Source organism: Mesoplodon bidens (genome assembly GCF_964165515.1).
Source record: "Mesoplodon bidens genome assembly, chromosome: 17".
Classification (NCBI taxonomy): domain Eukaryota; kingdom Metazoa; phylum Chordata; class Mammalia; order Artiodactyla; family Ziphiidae; genus Mesoplodon; species Mesoplodon bidens.
In genome coordinates this window covers 74,797,851-74,818,374 of record NC_138174.1, presented here as the reverse complement: position 1 = coordinate 74,818,374, position 20,524 = coordinate 74,797,851, and the positions used below count along the sequence as shown (strand labels likewise).

Here is a 20,524-nt window from a genome sequence, read left to right as displayed (position 1 = left end):
GACCCGGGCCCTGGCCTCCGCGGGAGGGGGAGGGGACGGCGGGAAACGCGGCCCCGGGAGAAAGGGGGGCGGGGCGGGCCGCGCGGCCCGCCCCGCCCCCCCCGCGCCCCGCGCCTATTGGCCGCGCGAGCCGTCCGTCGGGGAGCGCGGCGCCAATTCGGGCGGCGGGGCGGGGCGGGCCGCGCCGTGTGTGCCTGCGTAACGCCGAGTCACATGTTGTTTTGCTCTTCTTAGTTCAGTCACTCGGTGCGCGATGTGTTACTCACTGTGCGGCGGGGACCGCGACGAGCCCAGGTCGCCGTTGGCAGCACCAGCAGCAGCAGCCCCGGCGGCGGCGGCGGCGCAGACCCCGAGTACCGGGGCACACCCCGGCACCCCGGAGCGCGGCGCGGCGGCGGGACCCGTACGGCCGGGCGCGCCTTAGGCTCGGCCCCGAGGCTCGGGGACCCCCGACACTCGGCCCAGCCCGCGAGCCCCAGGCGCCGCCCGAGAGATCGGGAGGCAGCGGCCGCCGCCGCCGCCGCCGCCCGCGCCGGGCATCCTCTGGGGCCCCGGAGCGCGGAGGGCGCTGCGCCACCGCGCGGTGCCGGCCCCCCACCCTCCACCCGGCGGGCCTCCCCGAACCTTCCCCACCTCCTGGGCCCGAGGGACGCGGGCTCCGGAGGGCGAGCAGGGGGGGAGGGAGCCGCCCGCGCCCCCTCCGCTCCCCCCGGCCCCTCCACGCCGGGCCGGGCGGCGCGGCCTGAAGCGCCGGTGATGGCGAGCCCGCCGATGAACGGGCGCCCCGGGCCGGCGGGTGGCGACGGCCCCAACCTCAACCTCAACCTCAACCACAACAACAACAACAACAACAGCGGCGTGCGCAAGTGCGGCTACCTGCGCAAGCAGAAGCACGGCCACAAGCGCTTCTTCGTGCTGCGCGGACCCGGAGCGGGCGGCGACGAGGCGGCGGCGGCGGCGACAGCGGGCGGGGGGCCGGCACCGCAGCCGCCGCGGCTCGAGTACTACGAGAGCGAGAAGAAGTGGCGGAGCAAAGCGGGCGCCCCGAAGCGGGTCATCGCGCTCGACTGCTGTCTGAACATCAACAAGCGCGCCGACGCCAAGCACAAGTACCTGATCGCCCTCTACACCAAGGACGAGTACTTCGCAGTGGCGGCCGAGAACGAGCAGGAGCAGGAGGGCTGGTACCGCGCGCTCACCGACCTGGTCAGCGAGGGCCGAGCGAGCGCCGGCGACGCGCCCCCCACCGCCGCCGCCGCCGCGGCCGCCCCCTCCGCGTCCTGCAGCGCCTCCCTGCCCGGCGCCCTGGGCGGCTCGGCCGGCGCCGCCGTTGCCAACGCGGCCGATGACAGCTACGGGCTGGTGGCGCCCGCCACGGCCGCCTATCGTGAGGTGTGGCAGGTGAACCTGAAGCCCAAGGGCCTGGGCCAGAGCAAGAACCTGACGGGCGTGTACCGCCTGTGCCTGTCGGCGCGCACCATCGGCTTCGTGAAGCTCAACTGCGAGCAGCCGTCGGTGACGCTGCAGCTCATGAACATCCGCCGCTGCGGCCACTCGGACAGCTTCTTCTTCATCGAGGTGGGCCGCTCGGCCGTCACGGGCCCTGGTGAGCTGTGGATGCAGGCGGACGACTCGGTGGTGGCGCAGAACATCCACGAGACCATCCTGGAGGCCATGAAGGCACTCAAGGAGCTCTTCGAGTTCCGGCCGCGCAGCAAGAGCCAGTCGTCCGGCTCGTCGGCCACGCACCCCATCAGCGTCCCCGGCGCGCGTCGCCACCACCACCTGGTCAACCTGCCCCCCAGCCAGACGGGCCTGGTGCGCCGCTCGCGCACCGACAGCTTGGCCGCGACACCGCCGGCCGCCAAGTGCAGCTCGTGCCGGGTGCGCACGGCCAGCGAGGGCGACGGCGGCGTGGCGGCGGGGGCCGGGGCGGCGGGCGGCAGGCCGGTGTCGGTGGCGGGGAGCCCCCTGAGCCCGGGGCCGGTGCGCGCGCCCCTGAGCCGCTCGCACACGCTAAGCGGCGGCTGCGGCGGCCGCGCGAGCAAGGTGACGCTGGCGCCGGCAGGGGGCGCCCTGCAGCACAGCCGCTCCATGTCTATGCCCGTGGCGCACTCGCCCCCGGCGGCCGCCACCAGCCCCGGCAGCCTGTCGTCCAGCAGCGGGCACGGCTCGGGCTCCTACCCGCCGCCCCCGGGCCCGCACCCGCACATGCAGCACCCCCTGCACCCCCAGCGACCCTCCAGCGGCAGCGCCTCGGCCTCGGGCTCCCCCAGCGACCCTGGCTTCATGTCCCTGGACGAGTACGGCTCGAGCCCTGGGGACCTGAGAGCCTTCTGCAGTCTCAGGAGCAACACGCCCGAGTCCATCGCCGAGACGCCCCCGGCCAGGGACGGCAGCGGGGGCGAGCTGTACGGGTACATGACCATGGAGCGGCCCCTGAGCCACTGCGGCCGCCCCTACCGCAGAGTCTCCGGGGACGGGGCCCAGGACTTGGACAGGGGGCTGAGGAAGAGGACCTACTCCCTGACCACGCCTGCCCGGCAGCGGCCAGTGCCCCAGCCCTCCTCCGCGTCCCTGGATGAATACACCCTGATGCGGGCCACCTTCTCCGGCAGCTCAGGCCGCCTCTGCCCGTCGTGCCCCGCGTCCTCCCCCAAAGTGGCCTACCACCCCTACCCCGAGGACTACGGCGACATCGAGATCGGGTCGCACAGGAGCTCCAGCAGTAACCTGGGCGCGGACGACGGCTACATGCCCATGACCCCCGGCGTGGCTCTCGCGGGCGGCGGCGGGAGCTGCAGGAGCGACGACTACATGCCCATGAGCCCCACCAGCGTGTCCGCCCCGAAGCAGATCCTGCAGCCGCGCGCCGCCGTCGCGGCCTTGCCCCCCGCGGGAGCCGCGGGGCCCACGCCCGCGTCTGCCGCCAGCAGGGCCTTCCCGGGGAGCGGGGGCGGCTACAAGACCAGCTCCCCGGCCGAGAGCTCCCCCGAGGACAGCGGGTACATGCGCATGTGGTGCGGCGGCTCCAAGCTGTCCGTGGAGACCGCCGCCGACGGCAGGCTGCTTCCAAACGGGGACTACCTCAACATGTCCCCCGGCGACGCGGGCGCCTCGGGCACCCCGCCCGACTTCTTCTCGGCCGCCCTGCACGGCGGCGGCGGCGGGGAGATGCTCCGGGGCGTCCCCAGCTACTGCTACAGCTCCCTGCCGCGCTCCTACAAGGCCGCCTACACCTGCAACGGGGACAACGACCAGTACGTGCTCATGAGCTCCCCCGTGGGGCGCATCCTGGAGGAGGAGCGGCTGGAGTCGACGGCCGGCCCGGGGTCCACGCAGCCAGCCGGCGCCTTTGCGTCCGGGCCAGGGGGCGGCGACGGCCACCCGCAGCCACCCCACCCGGCGGTGCCTTCGCCCGGGAGGCCCGGTGGCAGCGGCAGCGGCCGACTGGAGGGCTTCCTGGGGCAACGCTGCCGGGCCGCGCGGCCCACGCGCCTGTCCCTGGAGGGGCTGCAGACCCTGCCCCGCATGCACGAGTACCCCCTGCCGCCTGAGCCCAAGAGCCCGGGCGAGTACATTAACATCGACTTCGGCGAGGCGGGCGCGCGCCTGTCGCCGCCCGCTCCCCCGCTGCTGGCCTCGGCCGCCTCGTCGTCGTCGCTCCTGTCCGCCGGCAGCCCGGCCTCGTCGCTGGGCTCGGGCACCCCGGGCACGAGTGGCGACAGCCGGCAGCGCTCCCCGCTCTCCGACTACATGAACCTCGACTTCAGCTCGCCCAAGTCACCCCAGCCGGGCGGCCAGGCCGGGGACCCCGTGGGCTCCCTGGACGCCCTCCTGTCCCCCGAGGCCTCCGCGTACCCGCCGCTGCCCCCGCGCCCCGCCGCCCCCTCCTCGGCCCTGCAGCCGCCCCCGCCGCCGCCCCCGCCCGGAGAGCTGTACCGCCTGCCTCCGGCACCGCCCTCCCAGGGCCCTGGCGCGGCCTCCTCTCCGTCCTCGGGGGCGGGCGACAGCAGCGACTACACCGAGATGGCCTTCGGCGTGGCTGCCACGCCGCCGCAACCGATCGCCGCGCCCCCGAAGCCCGACGGGGCCCGCGTGAGCAGCCCCGTGTCCGGCCTGAAGAGGCTGAGCCTCATGGACCAGGTGTCGGGGGTCGAGGCCTTCCTGCAGGCTACCCAACCCCCAGACCCACACCGCGGGGCCAAGGTCATCCGCGCGGACCCGCAAGGGGGCCGCCGCCGCCACAGCTCGGAGACCTTCTCCTCGACCACCACTGTGACCCCCGTGTCCCCGTCCTTCGCCCACAACCCCAAGCGCCACAACTCGGCCTCGGTGGAGAACGTGTCTCTCAGGAAAAGCGGCGAAGCGGGCGGCGGCAGCGTCCTGGGTGGCGGTGACGAGCCCCCCACGTCCCCCCGCCAGTTGCCGCCGCCGCTCCCCGCGCAGGCGCGGCCCTGGACGCCAAGCCAGCCCGGGGGCTTGGTCGGCTGCCCCGGGGGCAGTGGCTCGCCGATGCGCCGGGAGACCTCTGCCGGCTTCCAGAACGGCCTCAACTACATCGCCATCGACGTGAGGGACGAGCCGGGGCTGTCGCCGACTCCGCAGCAGCCTCAGCAGCATCCTCAGACGGGAGACAAGAGCGCCTGGGGCCGGACCCGGAGCCTCGGGGGTCTCATCGGCGCGGTAGGGGCCGGCAGCACCGGCGGGGTGTGTGTAGGGCCCGGCCCTGGCGCCCTGCCCTCCGCCAGCACCTACGCCAGCCTCGACTTCTTGACGCATCACCTGAAAGAGGCCACGGTCGTGAAAGGTGAGACCCCTGCGGCTGGTGGAAGAAGGGTGGGCACGCGAGGGCATCCGTGGCTAAAGCCTCTTCCCTTCTTTGGTATCTCGACCTAAATGCCAGAGTACGGGCGCAGGTTTCCTGTTCTGTTTCACTTTTGGCCCGATGTCAGCTCTGGAGCCCCAGAGATCTTGCCAAGAGCACTCAGGTCATCTTTGAGTTGAATGTGAATCTTCAGACTCGGGAGACTTCTGATTTGTTTTCTTGGGCCCAGCCTCCCCGTCTTCCCATGAACACACCTGGCGGGTGCCCCAGGTCAGCCCCCCAGGGGGGAGGTAGGCGGCAGAGGGGGTTTTCTCCATCTGAGAGGTGGGAAACTTCTGCCGGGAGGGGACCTGAAGTTCCAGCAGCTCCCAGGCCGCAGCCTTCACCTTTCTCTTTGTTTTCCTGGAGCCGGGCCTGGCTGACTCTTGCCGAGCCTCAGAGTTTATAAAACACAGGCCCAAAAGTTGTTTAGGAAACGAACATCCATTTTGGTGACTGCTGCAGGGAACAGCGAACCATTTCAAGTTTACACGTAGCCTGTAGGAGCTTTTCCACCAGAGACGTTCCTTTTCTCCGAACAGGCTGAAATGGTAACGCTGCTTAAACACAGCTCAAAGCAGTGGTTCTCCAACTCGAGCCCACCTGGGAGTCACCTGGAGAGTTTGCTGAGACCCGGACGGCCGGGCTAGGTGAATCCCCAAGACTCCAGTGCAGTGGGTCTGGGATGTGGCTCCCAGTGTGCTTTCCTAAGAAGCCCCCAGGTTGTGCTGGTGCTGCCGGTTTGGGGACCATGGATGGGAGCACCTGCCCCAGTTAGACCGCCTGAGTATGCTTGAGAAATGGCCTATGGGGGCAGCCCAGGCGCAGTCATGTGAAGCGACCAGTGGGCGGGGCCCAGGCCCCCAGCATTTTTCGGCCGCCCAGGTAATGTGAATCTGGGCTTCAGAGGAGACAGTGAAAGACGGCCATTCTGGTCTTCTCAGGAACCATTGGATGGGATGGTGTCCAGTATTGTTCTTTGCAGTCTCATCATAGATCCAAAAGGAGAAAGGTGTGCTTGCTTTGCACCTGCAGGTGCGTCCTGACTGTCTCAGAGGTCCTGACTGTCTCAAACTTTGAATGATGAGGTGGAGGAGAGGTCGGAGGGGGGGGCGCGAGTGGGTTCAAGAGAGTTTCTTCTTTAATTTTGCAGCCGCTTCTGTGCAGGGTTGTCAGGAAGATAGAGGCTTTGTGGGAACCGCAAAACACAGAGCAGTGAACATGGCTTAGATGCTGGCCTGAGGTCAGCAGTCTGCAAGGGTTACAGGGTGACAACTGAGCTAGCTTGGGGATCCGTACACCTTTTTTTCTAAAAGTGAACAGAGCCCTCTAATGCCATCTAAATCCAGCATGTGTTTTCTAGTATCCAGGGGATTTAAAGTTATAGCTGTAGAGTGGATACGCTGGAAATCCAATATAACAGAGGAAACGCTACCTGCTTTTTTATTAAAATTGTGGAACACAAGATAAAAAGAGTCACGGAGAACTATCAGAGTATGGTGCTTCAGCATCTAATGAAGCCCACTGGAAGTTGTCAGGATGTGTCCCATAAACGATGACGCTCAGCGGAAGGTTACTTTGCTTGGAGTTAACTTAAGGCCTACAGGTGCATCTGAAAAATTGCTTGTGTGTCTGGGACTTGAAGGATGATTAGCTGCCATCCAAGATGCAGACCAGATAAACACACCGGCGTAACTAGACTTGAGTGGAGGAGAAATCTGTACGCACAGGAATGGGTATAGGCCATCGTGAACACGAAAGTACATTTTGCTGAAATCTGATTCTAATCAGAAAAACAGCCTGAGAACACAACACCTCTTACTGCTTCTGGTGGAGTAGGCGGGAAAAACCTGGACTGGATTGAGGAGGGCCCTGGGAGGTGTTTCTTGCAGTCACAGGGCGAATGAGCTGGAGTGTGCACCTCCAGGCCTGAAAGGATTCAAGGCCTTTCTGATAAAGTAGATACTTTCAGAAACGTGATTCACGTCTAATATAATGCCCTTTTCAGATGAGGGAAAATGTTAAACCGCAAGAGATAAGTTTATGAGAGGCCTGATTTGGCCTGTTTTGTTTCAGATTTCCCACCAGTATAAAATTCCTTACAACCTATAGGATTCAGGATTCCGAAATCAAAACAGCAGTTTGTATGTTCGGTGGTGGCTGAACAAAGATGAGAGATCTCTTTGGATTGCTGGTTGTCCAGAGTCTTTGTGGGCGTTAACGTAAACACTCTCTTAAGAAGGAAAAAAGACTATTTTTAAGCAAAATGGATAACTACAATTGACCCATTGTGCCCAAACCACATTTTTTTTTTTTTGAAAAAAGGACTACATGCTAAATGGATTTCTAGTAAACTAATTTTGAGCACAGAGAACAGTAGGATAGGGAAGACGAGCATCTCATCTTATTAACGGGGAAACTAAATTGCATTTTGTGGAGCCAGAAAGGGACTGTTGAGAAACCCAGAATGAACATCCACTTTTACTGAACTCACGTTTACGCGTAGACGTTTGTTTGTGATGCTCATAAATAAAAAGTTCACAGGAGATAAGTTCTTTGAGAGCATGATTTATGGAAGGAAGACTTGCAAAGCGTTCTCTTTGAAGATAAAATGGAAAATGAACTTCCTGAGTCATTGGGCGTGCTGCCCTACCTCTCGGAAGTGGCCGTGTTTCCACACCCAGCTCCTTGGGTTCCGCGTGGAAAAACTTCACGAGTTACGCTGAAGTGGAACCATTCGGGGTCCCTTGGGGGTAGCGTTTGGTATTTGGAGAGGTGGTGACAAAGAGGTAAGGTTCCAGCAGTGTTTGATGGTTGTTTCCAATAGAATCGGGGATGGCGGTGGGGTTTCAATGGTGGAGCCAATTAAAAAGTTAGTACGCCTTAGATCGACACAGATGTGTGTGTATGTATTTGTAGGTCCCGCAGAGCCGATACAAATTGAACTCTAAACTATGCATCTTACTTGGGAGCAGGGAGAAGGTTACCTACCCTGGGTTTTGTGGGTGTGTATGGGAAAAAGTATAAGCAATCTTCAGAGTATTGTTGTTTGGGAACTGAAACTGTATGCTGCTGAACTTACTGTGCTTTAAAACCACTTTTTAAAATGAACTTTATATATTTGGTTGTTAGAGTTATAGATCGGTGTATACCATAAACTGTGCTATTTTACTCTTCCTCTTTAGTGGGGTTTTTGTTCCAAAATTGGTTTATGTGTAGGTGCAAGGCAGATTAGATAAGAATTACCGGAAAGCATCTGTATTTAAATTTGTTCCATAAAAGGACTGTTTATTCACCTCCCACAGTGAAAGAATCAAGGGATGAGAGAGCAACACAATTGTTCCTGAAGGGGGAACACAGTCCACAAGTCGTGTTTAAAAGTATTGTCTGTTGAAGTCTTAAAGCCAGGGACTTGAATATTTTTAGAACTCCAAGGAGATGACTTGACAAGCCACACACGCTTTATTTTTCCTGTCGTGCATGCTTTTCCGCTTTGGTTGGCTAGCTCTTGTCATAATAAGGTCATCCGTGCCCTGTTCCCACCCCGTTCCCAGGAACAGACAACTAAGGTGCTAATGAAAACACACAGAGGCTTTCCTGAATGAAAGTCACATGGCTTGTTCTAGTTCCTTTATTGAAAGAGAAACCTTTACCAAAATAGTACTTCGGAGAAGGAAGCAGGGTGTGTGGAACACTAACCCAGGAATCAGGAAACCAGGTGTCTAGTTGCTGTTCTTCGTGAGTCATGTGCGAGAGAGGAAAGCCATTTAATCCCTCTTTCTCACTTTCTCTGTCTGTAGAATGGGGTCCTTAGAACCCTCTCCTCCTGTGCTCGGGGCCCCTGGGAGGCCCAGGAGGTTGTCAACATCCGGAGCGGTTCAGGTCCTCTAAAGAAACGTGTTAGGGCTTCCCTGGTGGCGCAGTGGTTGAGAGTCCGCCTGCCGATGCAGGGGACGCGGGTTCATGCCCCAGTCCGGGAAGATCCCACATGCCGCGGAGCGGCTGGGCCCGTGAGCCATGGCCGCTGAGCCTGCGCGTCCGGAGCCTGTGCTCCGCAACGGGAGAGGCCACAACAGTGACAGGCCCGCGTACCAAAAAAAAAAAAAAAAGAAACGTGTTAATAAATCCAGCGATGCTACTGATGCTTGCTACCTTGAAACCATGAGCGTGTACAGGAAAGACACTTTTTTGTAAACGGGTGTTCTTAAATTAGAAACCAGGATGCTCATAGCTGCTAAACACGGAGCCGGTACCTTCCTAAGAAATTCAGGCCTTTTCTGTTTTGGTGGCTGGTTTTACTCCAGTCTCCAAGAACCATTGTTTTTTCCCCTCTTTGTTTCACTTGAGATTTTTCTTTTCATAGATAATTATCAATTGTCATGAAGTAGTGTTTTAAATTACATAGTAAAATAACAATTAAGGAAAAGAGCGTCTGATCCTGAAACTGTATCAGGACCGTACTTTCTGATGACCTTTTACGAAGTGGTTGTAAGAGATAGTGTCAAGATGAAAATGTGTAACTGGAATATAGGTTTTTTAAAATTGACAGTGTTGCTCCTAATATGGGACGCCTTATGAGGAAAACAGAACCCTTAAACTTTTCGTTGCTGAATCGGCCATTGTTTGGCCTGGGGCTTCACTCTTCAGGGTTGATTTAATGAGGGTGATCACTCCTGCCCTGTTTTGATTTGTCTGGTTGTCAAACTGGGTAGGAAAACCTCCAGCGTTTGATTCTTTTGTTCTTCCAGAGGCCTACTAACCCCCAGAAGAGGAATTTTCATAGGTAATTAATGCTTTATTTTCTTTAGAACTCTTAGTATTAAAATGAATCTCTTTCTGAAAAGAACTTGTGAAAGTTTCAGGACCAGCACAGGGATAATGGGTTTTCTGTTAAAATTCCCACTAATGCGTTTTCTGTAGAAGCAGAGTCCCAAGAGCCGGTTAACTTTTGGTATCAGATTTGGCATGTGGAGAGGGTTTTTTGTTTTGTTTTTTTGGGTAGCACAGAATCAGGTGTTCCCATTTCACCTCAGAAACTTAAGGGAAAATGTACCTTGACTCCTTTATCTGCTTTGCCAAGTACACCAAGTTGGGGAAGCTCAGAGGAAAGCGGACCAACGTGCCCTTCCCCACAGCCCGGTCTTCACTGGGGCTCCTGTAATAGGTGAATTCTCTGCAGACTTTATCTACTGCAGACATGAGCAGAATGCATGTTTCCGTACAAGTTGGGCAAGGCCTTTGAATGCTGGCATTCTCATCCACCAAACGGAATTTTCTGAATCTCCAAGATCAGTGGTTATAAACATGTTATCGATCAGGTGGTAGGTTTTATGAGAATAGCCACATTTCAGTGGGAAGATTTTCTGTGTTAATTTCATTAATTTGAACGTATTCTTCAAGGTGGCAGTGATTATTCTGAATCACTCAAGGTCGATTATTGTAGACAGAGTTCAGTGGTAGATTTTTTCTGAAGAGAACTGGTGAAGTCATCACTCAAGATCGAGGAAATGCTGAGGCTGATAATTGCTCCTGATTATTCCATTTCTTTCTAGATGGCTGCAGAGACTTACATGAACTGTGCACTGAAATAACGGGCACAGAAGAAAGTGTGAATAGAGAGAGCTGGAGTCTATGTTGGACACTAGCATTTTGCTCTGTGGGTGCGAATTATACAAGATACTTCTGTGCTTGGCCGTCTCATTTAATTGAATTCATTGCATCAGAACTGAATTCATTGCATTCTGCTGAAATGGAATTGGGTTAAGACTTACAGGCTGCACTTTTACAAAATGATACAATGGTTAAGTTAGCAGCTCTGGATGTCTTTTCTATTGGACTAGGAAATATGAAATTTGTATCAAGTCGCTTTTACCTGTCCAGAGACTTTGTAAAAGTTCATCAGGCAAACATGTCTTCAGACTTGGCCCAGTTTTCTTATGCCATACGTGGTATTTATGCCCAGAGACGAGATTTGCTTATGGTGATTTTACTGAAATTTGGAATATTTGGTCAAATATTGTGATCCATGATATACCTTAAAGATGAATGATTACATGTACAGCATTTGGTAAATACTGGGCTTTTTAGTATCAATTTTAAAGAGTACCAAATTTGGGGGAAATAAATAATTACTATTTTGGGGTGATGTGTGTGTGTGTGTGTGTACATGTGTGTAGTTTCATAATATCTCATCCAGTTGTGCTCCAAGAGGCTGCATGTGGATATTATTTTCATAATTGAAGCTCCAATACTGAATGATAATGTGTTCTCTAATCGTGTTAAAACTTTATAACCTTAAGTATAACTGTAGTTTTAGTGTTACTTTAATCTATCCATATGGTATTTTTAGTACAGCTGCTTGAGTGAGTTATTATGGTATAGTACTAAATTTCAGTCTTTCCAATGTGAAAAAAATAGGTATTATGATAGAGTTCATTATATTAGTGATTTTAATGATTACCTTAAAATCCATATGTATAGCTCAAGAATGACTTTCACTTTTGCATAGAATCAGTGCATAATCTTTAATATTTATGAATGCAACATAGTGCTTTCTCTATGCAAATTCAAAAGTACTTACTTAAATCCACCCATCTTTTGCCTCCAAATTATAAGTGTAACTAACAATCCCCAAAACTTGGTGGACAGTGAATGATTTTGAAAGAATGCTACTAAAGTTGATGAGATGGTGAAAACGTAACCATTGTTCTGATCAATATTGAAAGACAATTGCATGCCCCTCCCCCCTTTCAATCAAAACAAGTGTTTAAAATCCAAAAAGTATTTTTTTTTCACTTTATAGCGTTAAGACATTTTCATACATAAAGTCTCACGTAATACTCCAAAAGCCCTGTGTCATAGGAGGACCGCCTGGATCTCCATTTTTGGAACGAGGAACCTGAAGCTTAGAGAGTCCCAGTGACTTGCCTGGGAATCCCTGAGACAGAAAAGGGTAGTGGTGGGTTGAACCACACGAAGATGCTGTTTTACCAGTGCTCTTTATTTTATATCCCATTTTATCCAAGTCCTACACACTGTCTACTTTGGAAGCTCATATACAATAGTGACCTTGGGATTTTACTGTAGATCGGCCTTAGGCAGCTTTCAACTTAACAGTTGGGTTTTTATTTCACTTGGTGGGAGTTACGTAATTTCTCTCCCTTTTCTTCCACACGTTATTCATTCAGAGTAAGATGGGGACAGCTAAGCAGGAAGACTGGACGATAAAGGAAAGCTCTGTCATTTTTTAAAAATTTATTTTAGTTTTTATTGTAGTACAGTTGATTTACAAGGTTATGTTAGTTTGAGAAAGCTCCCTCTTTTTTTTTTTTTTTTTTTGATGTGGACCACTTTTAAAGTCTTTATTGAATTTGTTGCAATATTGCTTCTGTTTTATGTTTGGGTTTTTTGGCCGCGAGGCATGTGGGATCTTAGCTCCCTGACCAGGAATCCTATCCGCACCACCTGCATTGGAAGGCAAAATCTTAACCACTGGACCACCAGGGAAGTCCCCCTCATTTTTAAAACTGTTTTCCACACCTGCCAGTTTGAAGAGCTCAGGATTCGACATTGTTTTCAAAGCTCTTGTGATGTTGGTGAATTTTAGAGCTGAATCAAAATGTTGGTTGGTCGTCTCTTCTGGGGGTTCTCAGGCTCTCTTCCTGGACTTCCAGTGGTCTGCAGAGTTGGAAAACTTACATTCCTCCAGCTGTCTTTGTTTTAGTAAAGCAAACTGTATATTGTACTTGATAAGATACCCGCCCTTCCCCCCCCCCCACAACACCAAATACTTGAAAACTCTCTCCACACAGAGTGGTGACAGGAAAAAAAAAATACAAGGTCATTCTGAGGGAGAGGAGTTGAGAACCATCAGTCTAATGTAACTCATTTTAAGGTTGCGAAAACAGAGGCCGAGGGAGGTCGGGCGTCTTTTCCAAGGTCACTGATTTAATTAGTGGGTAGAGATGTTTGTAAATATTATCAGGAAAGAATAGGGTTTGCTCTGGCTCTGTGGGCCTTTGTGTGGAGATGAATACCTTTCTCCTAGGATATGGCCTGTTCCCTCTAGAATGATTTATTGTTTGTAGAAGTGCTATTTGTCTTTTTATTTTGGAGTCTTGCAGGAAATTGCTTCATGCATATACTACAAGGTACGCTGGTGGACAGCACTAGAGAAAAGCAGACACTTGAATAAGGACGAATGCTGTAACTTAGAGAAATAGGCTGCTGGTGCCCACGTGGGCAGTGTTTTCTGATGTGGCAGAGGGTGAAGGCCTGGCAAGCATTCAGAATATATTTATGCTGACGTGTGTTTAAAAAAAAAAAAAAAGAAGAGGAAGAAAGAATATTCTTGGGATAATTCAAATCGAAAGGCCTCTATGATCTGGGAGAATGTAAGTCCTTTTTCTTTATCAGTGGGTCATCCTGGGCCACTGATCTGACATCTAATGGGGCTGTGTTTTCAGTCATTCCTTGAGGGGTCCTTAAGGTGCATTTCTTCTCTAAGTGAAATATCCTATACTCGTCATTAAATAAGGCCATTAGCAGTTTCCTAAGAAACTGTTTCACGATGAGTCATCACTCTATGTGATGATGAGTCTATTTGAAAACGACCAGTTTTAGAATTTGCCTAAGGACCCATGAATAATCAGTGGTCGCTAGGTGGTGATCTTCTGGGAAGTGGATTATCTCACCAGTGCCCTTCTTGTTTTTAAGATCTTTTATGATTTTCCGAGAAAAAACTTATTTAACTTCATTGTTATGGGATGAGAAATGGTTTTTCAGAAGGCACTGCCTTCCTAAGATGTGATTCTAACCCCCCTTTGAAAGGCATAAAAGAAGACATAAACAAACATAACAATTCACACACCAGCTATCCATGTTTGAAAAAACGTGGTCGGGAATCTATAGCCTTGTGCTCTGGGGAGTGGTTCAGGGCTGTGTTTACACGAGCTACCAGTCTCTCCAGCATCCGCAGAGAGAGCACTTCCTTCCTAGCAGACGGCAGCCTCGGCCACACGCCTGCCATTAGAAGCCATGCGCGCCAGTAATGCACCCAGCATCGCTGTCGGCCAGCGGCGCAGGATAACAAAACGGGAGTGCTTGTCCCCCTATCAGGAATGAATGGAGTAATGAAACTGCTTCTCAGGATAAGAAGAAAGCAAAGTTCAGAGGACCCTGTCATGGGGCATTGGCTCTATGGAGCACTTTCCCAGTTAGGTGGACAGCGGACGGGAATAAAATGCTGATGTGCTATGTGGGGCGTGTTTGTAAGTAAACCCGGTAGTCTTTCCCTGGATGAGGTCTGGATCCCTTCTGTGAAAACCTGTCTTCCTCGGAGGACCTGGGATGGAGCTCTGGCTGCCCGGCCCTGTGCTGGTGATGGAAAGCAACTGAAAATAGAGGCTGAGGTCAGTGACCGTCTGATGCCCGTGGATCCCCAGGTCGTAGAAGCCTCCCCAACCCATCATGTGAGTGACGCAGCCGTTTGCTGCCCTGCCAGGCCCAGCTCAGGCCCCCTGTGGTCCCCTGCTTCTTTCTTCCTGTAGGGCTTCCGGAGCCCGACGTGGCTGGATGAATGGATGGATGGATGGATAGACGGATGGACGGATGGATGGAGGGAATTGTGAAGTGGGGGAGAAGTTTTGGAAACAGGCCAGGACGTTCTTACTAAATTTAAAAACTGTGCATATAGTACTTTAGAAACTCCAGGTAGTAAGCAGGATTAAACAGGGCATGGACTAGAGGCTGTTGTGCACATTGATTTTGTTTGAAAATCAGAGGTGGACGTATAACCAGAGCTCCTGAAGTACTAAGGCAACAAGAATTCCTAGAAAGGGAAAGTGGTCGGTTTCCTGTACCACAGCCTGGATGCATTTTTTTTAAAGATAATTTGCTACTGTGATTTGTGGTGGTGTCATGCTTCTGTTTTATTCTTATATGATGCAGGTAATTTAAAAAATGTTTTCCAGCATGAAAGGGACCTAAAATAATATTTTTGGTATTATGCAAATGAAACAGAAAACAAATCCATGAGCTATTCATAAGCTCTTCCAGTTATATCAAATTTTTAAAACAAATACTTTATCAAATAAGTTGGTAAAACTAATACAAAGAACTCTTCTTACTTCACCAATTAGACTTATAAGAAATGTACAGTTCAGCTGAAAATATTTAGGTGCGTTTTCGCAAGATATCTTAGTTGCAAAACTGCAAAATCTGTATTTCTTCTTTCTTTAGAATATTATAAAACCAGGAGTGGACATTTATATCAGTCAGTTTCAGAAAACTCACTTTAACTGGTTGAATAAACAAAAAAAATTTAAACTTTTAATAATGAACCGTGTGGAAATATTCGATATGAAATATTGACCCACTTCTATAAATACAAACATTCATGAATTTTGAAACATTCTTTCGATTTTATTTATTTTGAAAAATTTTTGAAATGAACATTTTCTTTTCAAGTTGAAAGTTTACAGTAGCTTCCAAATACTGATAGAATGACATTTTGGTGCTGAGGGTCATAATCAAAATTGTAAAGACACAGTAGCACAGACAGATCTTAATTCCGTTTTACTTCTTACTGTTATTTGCAGTTTAGCTTGTGGGTAGTGCTGGTTTATGAGTAGATTTAGTTCTCAATGAAATAAGCACTGCAGTAAAATACCCAAGTTTAACCCAAGTTAAACGCGTGGAGCATTTAACTCAGTTCCTAGAATAACTCTGGGTGATAAGCATGCGTCTTCACGAGTCTGGAGTCTGTGCTGTTCAGCTGGAATGTTCAGAATTCATCTTTGAATTTATTCTTGAACCGTTCTTGGCCAAAGACACAGGATGGGCTGTCCCTGCTGGGACTGCAGGTGTCCTTGCTGGAAAAGTCTGGTAGAACCACTCAAACGTATAGTGCCCCCAGCCCCCCCCACACACACACTTGGGGTCCATCCAATGAAGTGGAATTTCCACATCAGTTTTCTCCTCTGAGAAACCACAGGTTTGATCTTGCTGGGTCCCGGCTCCGAGCTGTCAGCCTCTCTGAGCTCTGGGTAGCCTCGCCTCAGAACTCCCAGTATTTCTCTGTGTGCTCTGTCTTTGCTGTTAGCCTTCGGATTCCAGAAACTTCACGAGGTTAGTGGGCTCCCTTTCCCGTTCCTTCTGAGTCTTCCCTGCTCACCCTCAGCTCTTGGTGAAGAAGGATGCTCACCTGTAGTCTCTGCGATGGGAAGCTTCCCGAGAACTCACCCCTGCTCTTATCACCTTTCCCTACGCATCCGTAGCTGCAAAGCTGAGAGAACTCACACATAAGATGGGTTCAGTGCTGCTGCCTGTCCATGAGAAGTCAGCATTTCAATTTTAGTTAGTTTTTTTCCTCATAAATGATCCACAGACATTTCATGTGATCACAGTTCTATTTATAGTGTAGGCTTCAAAATTGCTTAATTTTCAGACGTCCTATTAATTTCCAAGTAGAGTTCTGTTTTCTTAAGACATACCTGAAACCATGTGCAGGCAGCTCTGAGCCTTTTTAAAAAGTGTGTGTTTTATCTGTTTTTCCCCGAAAAAGGCAACAAAGAAATGACAGGAACTTCCCTTAAGGGCTCCTTGGGAGGATAGAAAGGTGGCCTGTGGGCAGGAGAGACAGAGGCAGGGAAGGTTAGATCTTCCTTCAGCTTTCAGATTTAACCAAATGGTTACGTTTTCTTATTTTTTCATTACAGAGATGCTAATTGTGACATGTTGCATACTTGTAAACTATTTCACCCATTTGAAACATATTACAGTGCAGGCTAGAAAGAAAGAGGTTTGGCTTCCAAGCTAAAACAAACAAACAAACAAAAACAACCCAAAACCAAAAGTACCGAATCTTCAAGCCTACGTTTGAAACCAAGGAAATAAATGTAATGTTGACATGTGTTCGGAGCATGAAGTAGTGTAGGTGGCAACAAGTGCTCCAGAAAACAAAGGGAAGAGAGAGGGAGAAGGTGGAGAGGAAGCAAGTCCTGTAGGTATTTAGGGGGAGAGTCCATATGAGCAAAGGGAATGACTAACTGTGCAAAGGCCCTGGGGCAGAAAGTTGCTGGTGTGTCCCAGGATCAGGAGGAGACCCGTGTAGCTGACCAAGAGGGAGCAGGGAGAGAGTAGTAGGTGATGAGAAGGAACTAACAATGAACCGTGACGTGTAGAGCCTGGTCAACCACTGTAAAGACTGTTCATGTTCAACAGCCAAGACGGAAAATATAGTTTCTTTGGAACAGTATGTGAAGTGTTTAAAAACTTTTCATATCATTTCGCCATAGCATCTTTTTTTCACTTAGCGTGGTATATGTCAACTCCTGACTTTCCTTCTTAAAAATATTATGTAAAAGGTGAAAAGACCTAAAAGTTTCTAGGGGAAGGAAGATGCTGAGATGTCCTTGCACTGGGGAAGGCAGAGGGAGATTGTCACAAGATGAACAGTGCCATCAGAGCACAAGTGTCTAGTCGTGGAATTACATGCTAGGTTACACAGACGTATTTGTAAAGCACCTTATAACATGTTTAGATGGTGTTTCATCCTCAGAACCTCCAAGGAGGGAACGTTCTTGCTCTTACCCTTATTTTTTAAAGGAACCACCCGAGGGTGAAGGGGTCTAGCAGTGGACCTCAGGGGAGCCTCTGCCGCGCTGTAGGGAACGATGCTCTGGTCCGCTCGCTGCTTCCTGGTTCTGTGTCTTCTCAGTACCCCCAGTGGCTTCCTTTGAAAAACTGGGTAAGTTACTCCCAACTCCTCCTCCCCAGGGCATCCATCCGCACAGGGTGCTTTCCAGTAAGGAGCCCGAAATTCAGGCTCTGCAACAAATTGATTTCCTTCATCAGCTGATGGGGAAACTAAAATGATAGAAAAGTCATTATTCCGTGTATTTCATGGAGATTGGGCCTCAACGTGAAAGCACCAATGAGGGTGAGCTTGGAGTTAAGGGGTGTAAGGCGTCCAGAAAAGCTAGTACTGCGTGTGGTATAAAGACCCTCCCCTCCTTCTAGCCTGTCTGTGGAGAAACCGCACCCTTAGTACGTGGACTCTGTGGCTATTTGTAGCTTATGTCACTTTAAGCACTTGACATGGGTTTAGGTCTACCTTCAGAACGTAAGCTCAGTTTTCCTTAATTTTTCTGAGATACGTAAAAAAGGAATGGCCTGCATGAAGTGTCTTAAAGAAGCTCATCCATTCGAACAAGAGAAAAATGATGATCTCATCCTAATTATTTATTTCTACTGTATTAGTAGTTGCTCCTTCTCTTAGGGGTTGCTATTACTTTGTCCAGACCGGAAGTGTGAAATTTGCATTTTCTCTGTCCAGCGTCTATTTTAGGAAACACGCTTATGCTCGTGGGTCTCTTAAAGTCATTCTTCAGAATTTGATGTGTAAGGAGTCAAGGCAGGAATGGGCGGATGGCGGGAGGCTGCGTGTTCGCGTTGGGGGAGGTGTGTGACCAACACCCAGGGTCTCAGCGGGGACACACGGCCGGGGGGCTGTGCTTCCCCCTCTGTGTCTGCCACCCTCGCCCTACAAGCAGATTGCTAGCATAGACTTGTAAATAACTTGATTCACGCGTAGTCTTGTCAGATCTGTGCAAAATGTGTGAAGTATGGGCAAGTCAAATAAGGCTCCAATTCAAGCTTATCTCCAAAGAATGACAATGGCTGAATATTAATATTTCTTTATGTGAGCATATTGAAACAACCAATTTTTTTACACATTCCAAATCTTTTTATTATAAGTAATCGTAGAAACACTATACACTCACACTTTAGAATTAGACTTGATTTCTTTCGCTTGAGTTTTACGGTTGTTTCTCTCAAGTTTTTGGTTGTTGAAAGAGAATAAAATCAATGACAAAAATACTAGTGAATAGCACTTGCCCTCTCCTGCCCAAAAAAACCCCCCCCAAAATCCAAAAAATACTAATGCTGTCAAATAAGGCTCCAATTCAAGCTTGTCTCCAAAGAATGACAATGGCTAAATATTAATATTTCTTTATGTGAGCATATTGAAACAACCAATTTGTAAATATAGTAACAGTTACAGTGAATGGGCAAGTTCACTCTGCTTCTTTCCTCGCTGTTTAGGTCACTTTGAAGCCTACGCCCCATTCACGTTCAGTTCGATACAACGAGTAGATTTTGCAAAATGGCCAGCTGCCCTCTAAGGAGAATGGAGAAAATAAGTTATTTTATGTTAATTCATATAGACCAAGTGTCACAAAGTCATAAAGCTGCTAGATGTGAAAAGGCGGAAGTGACCTCTCCGGACAGGACATCCCTGTCTGCGTGATGCTCTTCTGGAGGGGAGGGGCCTGTGTGTGTGTTGTATTGGGCGTCATTGTGGTCTATCAAGTGGTCGTCTGCTCAGTCCGGAGTTTGTGTTTTTGATTCCTAAAGAGGTGGTTGGGAAGGCATGTCTTCTTTAAATCCATTCTTAAAAGTCGTAGAGAAACCCTGCCCAGCTTTTGGAGCCTGGGAAGGTTTTCGTGTCAATCAGTAGGAAATGCCGTCTTTACCGCGAATGGATGGGTCGTTTCCCACCTTTCCAGGCCTTCAGCAGTTTGGGAAAAGCTGTCCTTACATCGCCGGGTGTTTTGGTCCTGCCCTCTGTCTCCTCCCTGGAGAAGAGGGAAGGATGAGACGGGTTTGTGATCAGGGGTGTCCCAGCAGCGTCCCCCTGTGTGTCACCGTCTGGACAGGACTGGGTGCCCTCCAGCCCCGGGCATGAAGGCTTCCCACCTGGGGGCAGCGGCAGGCACCTCCCTGCTCCGTGTCTGACAGCTGGTGGCCCTGGGCCCTCCAGGAGGGGCTGGGGGCCAAAGTTTCCAACCACAGGCTTCTGCGGATCTCCCGATGGCGCGTTGAAAGTCCCGGGTCCGAGGCCCCTGGTGTGCAGGGTCCCTCCCAGCAAACGAGCAAGCAGAATGTCTAGGTTAGGCTCTGACAAGTCTGCACAAGTTCTCTTCAGCAGGTGTACCCAGCTGAGGCTCAAGTTGTGAAGGACATTAAAAACATTTCAGCATTTGGGCTGACCGAGCGTGCAGGGCGGGTTCACCTGGCTGGTCCGGGCGCTGCCTGCCGGGGAAGCTGGGGGTGGTCTGCAGCCTGGGGCACCGGGGCCTGGGTCCCGGGTCCCCCTGGCCCCGCTTTCCTGGGAAGGAGTGGCTGTCGGCTGCTGCTGTCTTACTTTATTTCTTAGCCAATGCACTTGATAAAGATGGTCTGTAACTTCGCACGTTCCACTTTTCAGTCCTGAAATTTCAATCAGGGGTACTCCATTTGGATGTAAATCGCTCTCATCGGCCACAGAGGAATTCACAGAGGAATTTAAATGTCTATCTGCATTATGGGGCACCGCCCTGTGTGACCCCCGAGAGAATAGAGGTCCTGTGCCCGGTGGCCCCGCCTAGCTGGGGCCCTGCCGGCTTCCGGCATCTTGCTCGAGGGCCGTGCGATGTGGAGAGGGATGTGTGCGTTCTTCCGTGATGCAGAGACACGCACGGCCTGTGCACGAGGCGTGCAGAAAGCACCCAGGCAGGGTGCTCTGGGCAGCGTCTGAGAACTGTTAGCCTTAAATGTCCCTGAGTTACCCCGCCCCCACAAAAAAAAAAATACAATTCTGCTTCTGTTCTGCTT

The 20,524-nt window shown here is 51.5% G+C and overlaps 1 protein-coding gene across 1 annotated transcript in view; it reads left to right on the top strand.

Annotated features, from left to right (window-relative positions):
* Positions 1–665: 665 nt before the first annotated feature.
* The window catches only part of IRS2 (insulin receptor substrate 2), a 30,142-nt gene continuing 10,283 nt past the window's right edge, over positions 666–20,524 (top strand). The window contains exon 1 of the mRNA XM_081214499.1: positions 666–4,810. Within this exon, the coding sequence (XP_081070625.1) occupies positions 757–4,810 (4,054 nt within the window). The 5' untranslated portion in view covers positions 666–756. The remainder of the gene's footprint in view (positions 4,811–20,524) is intronic.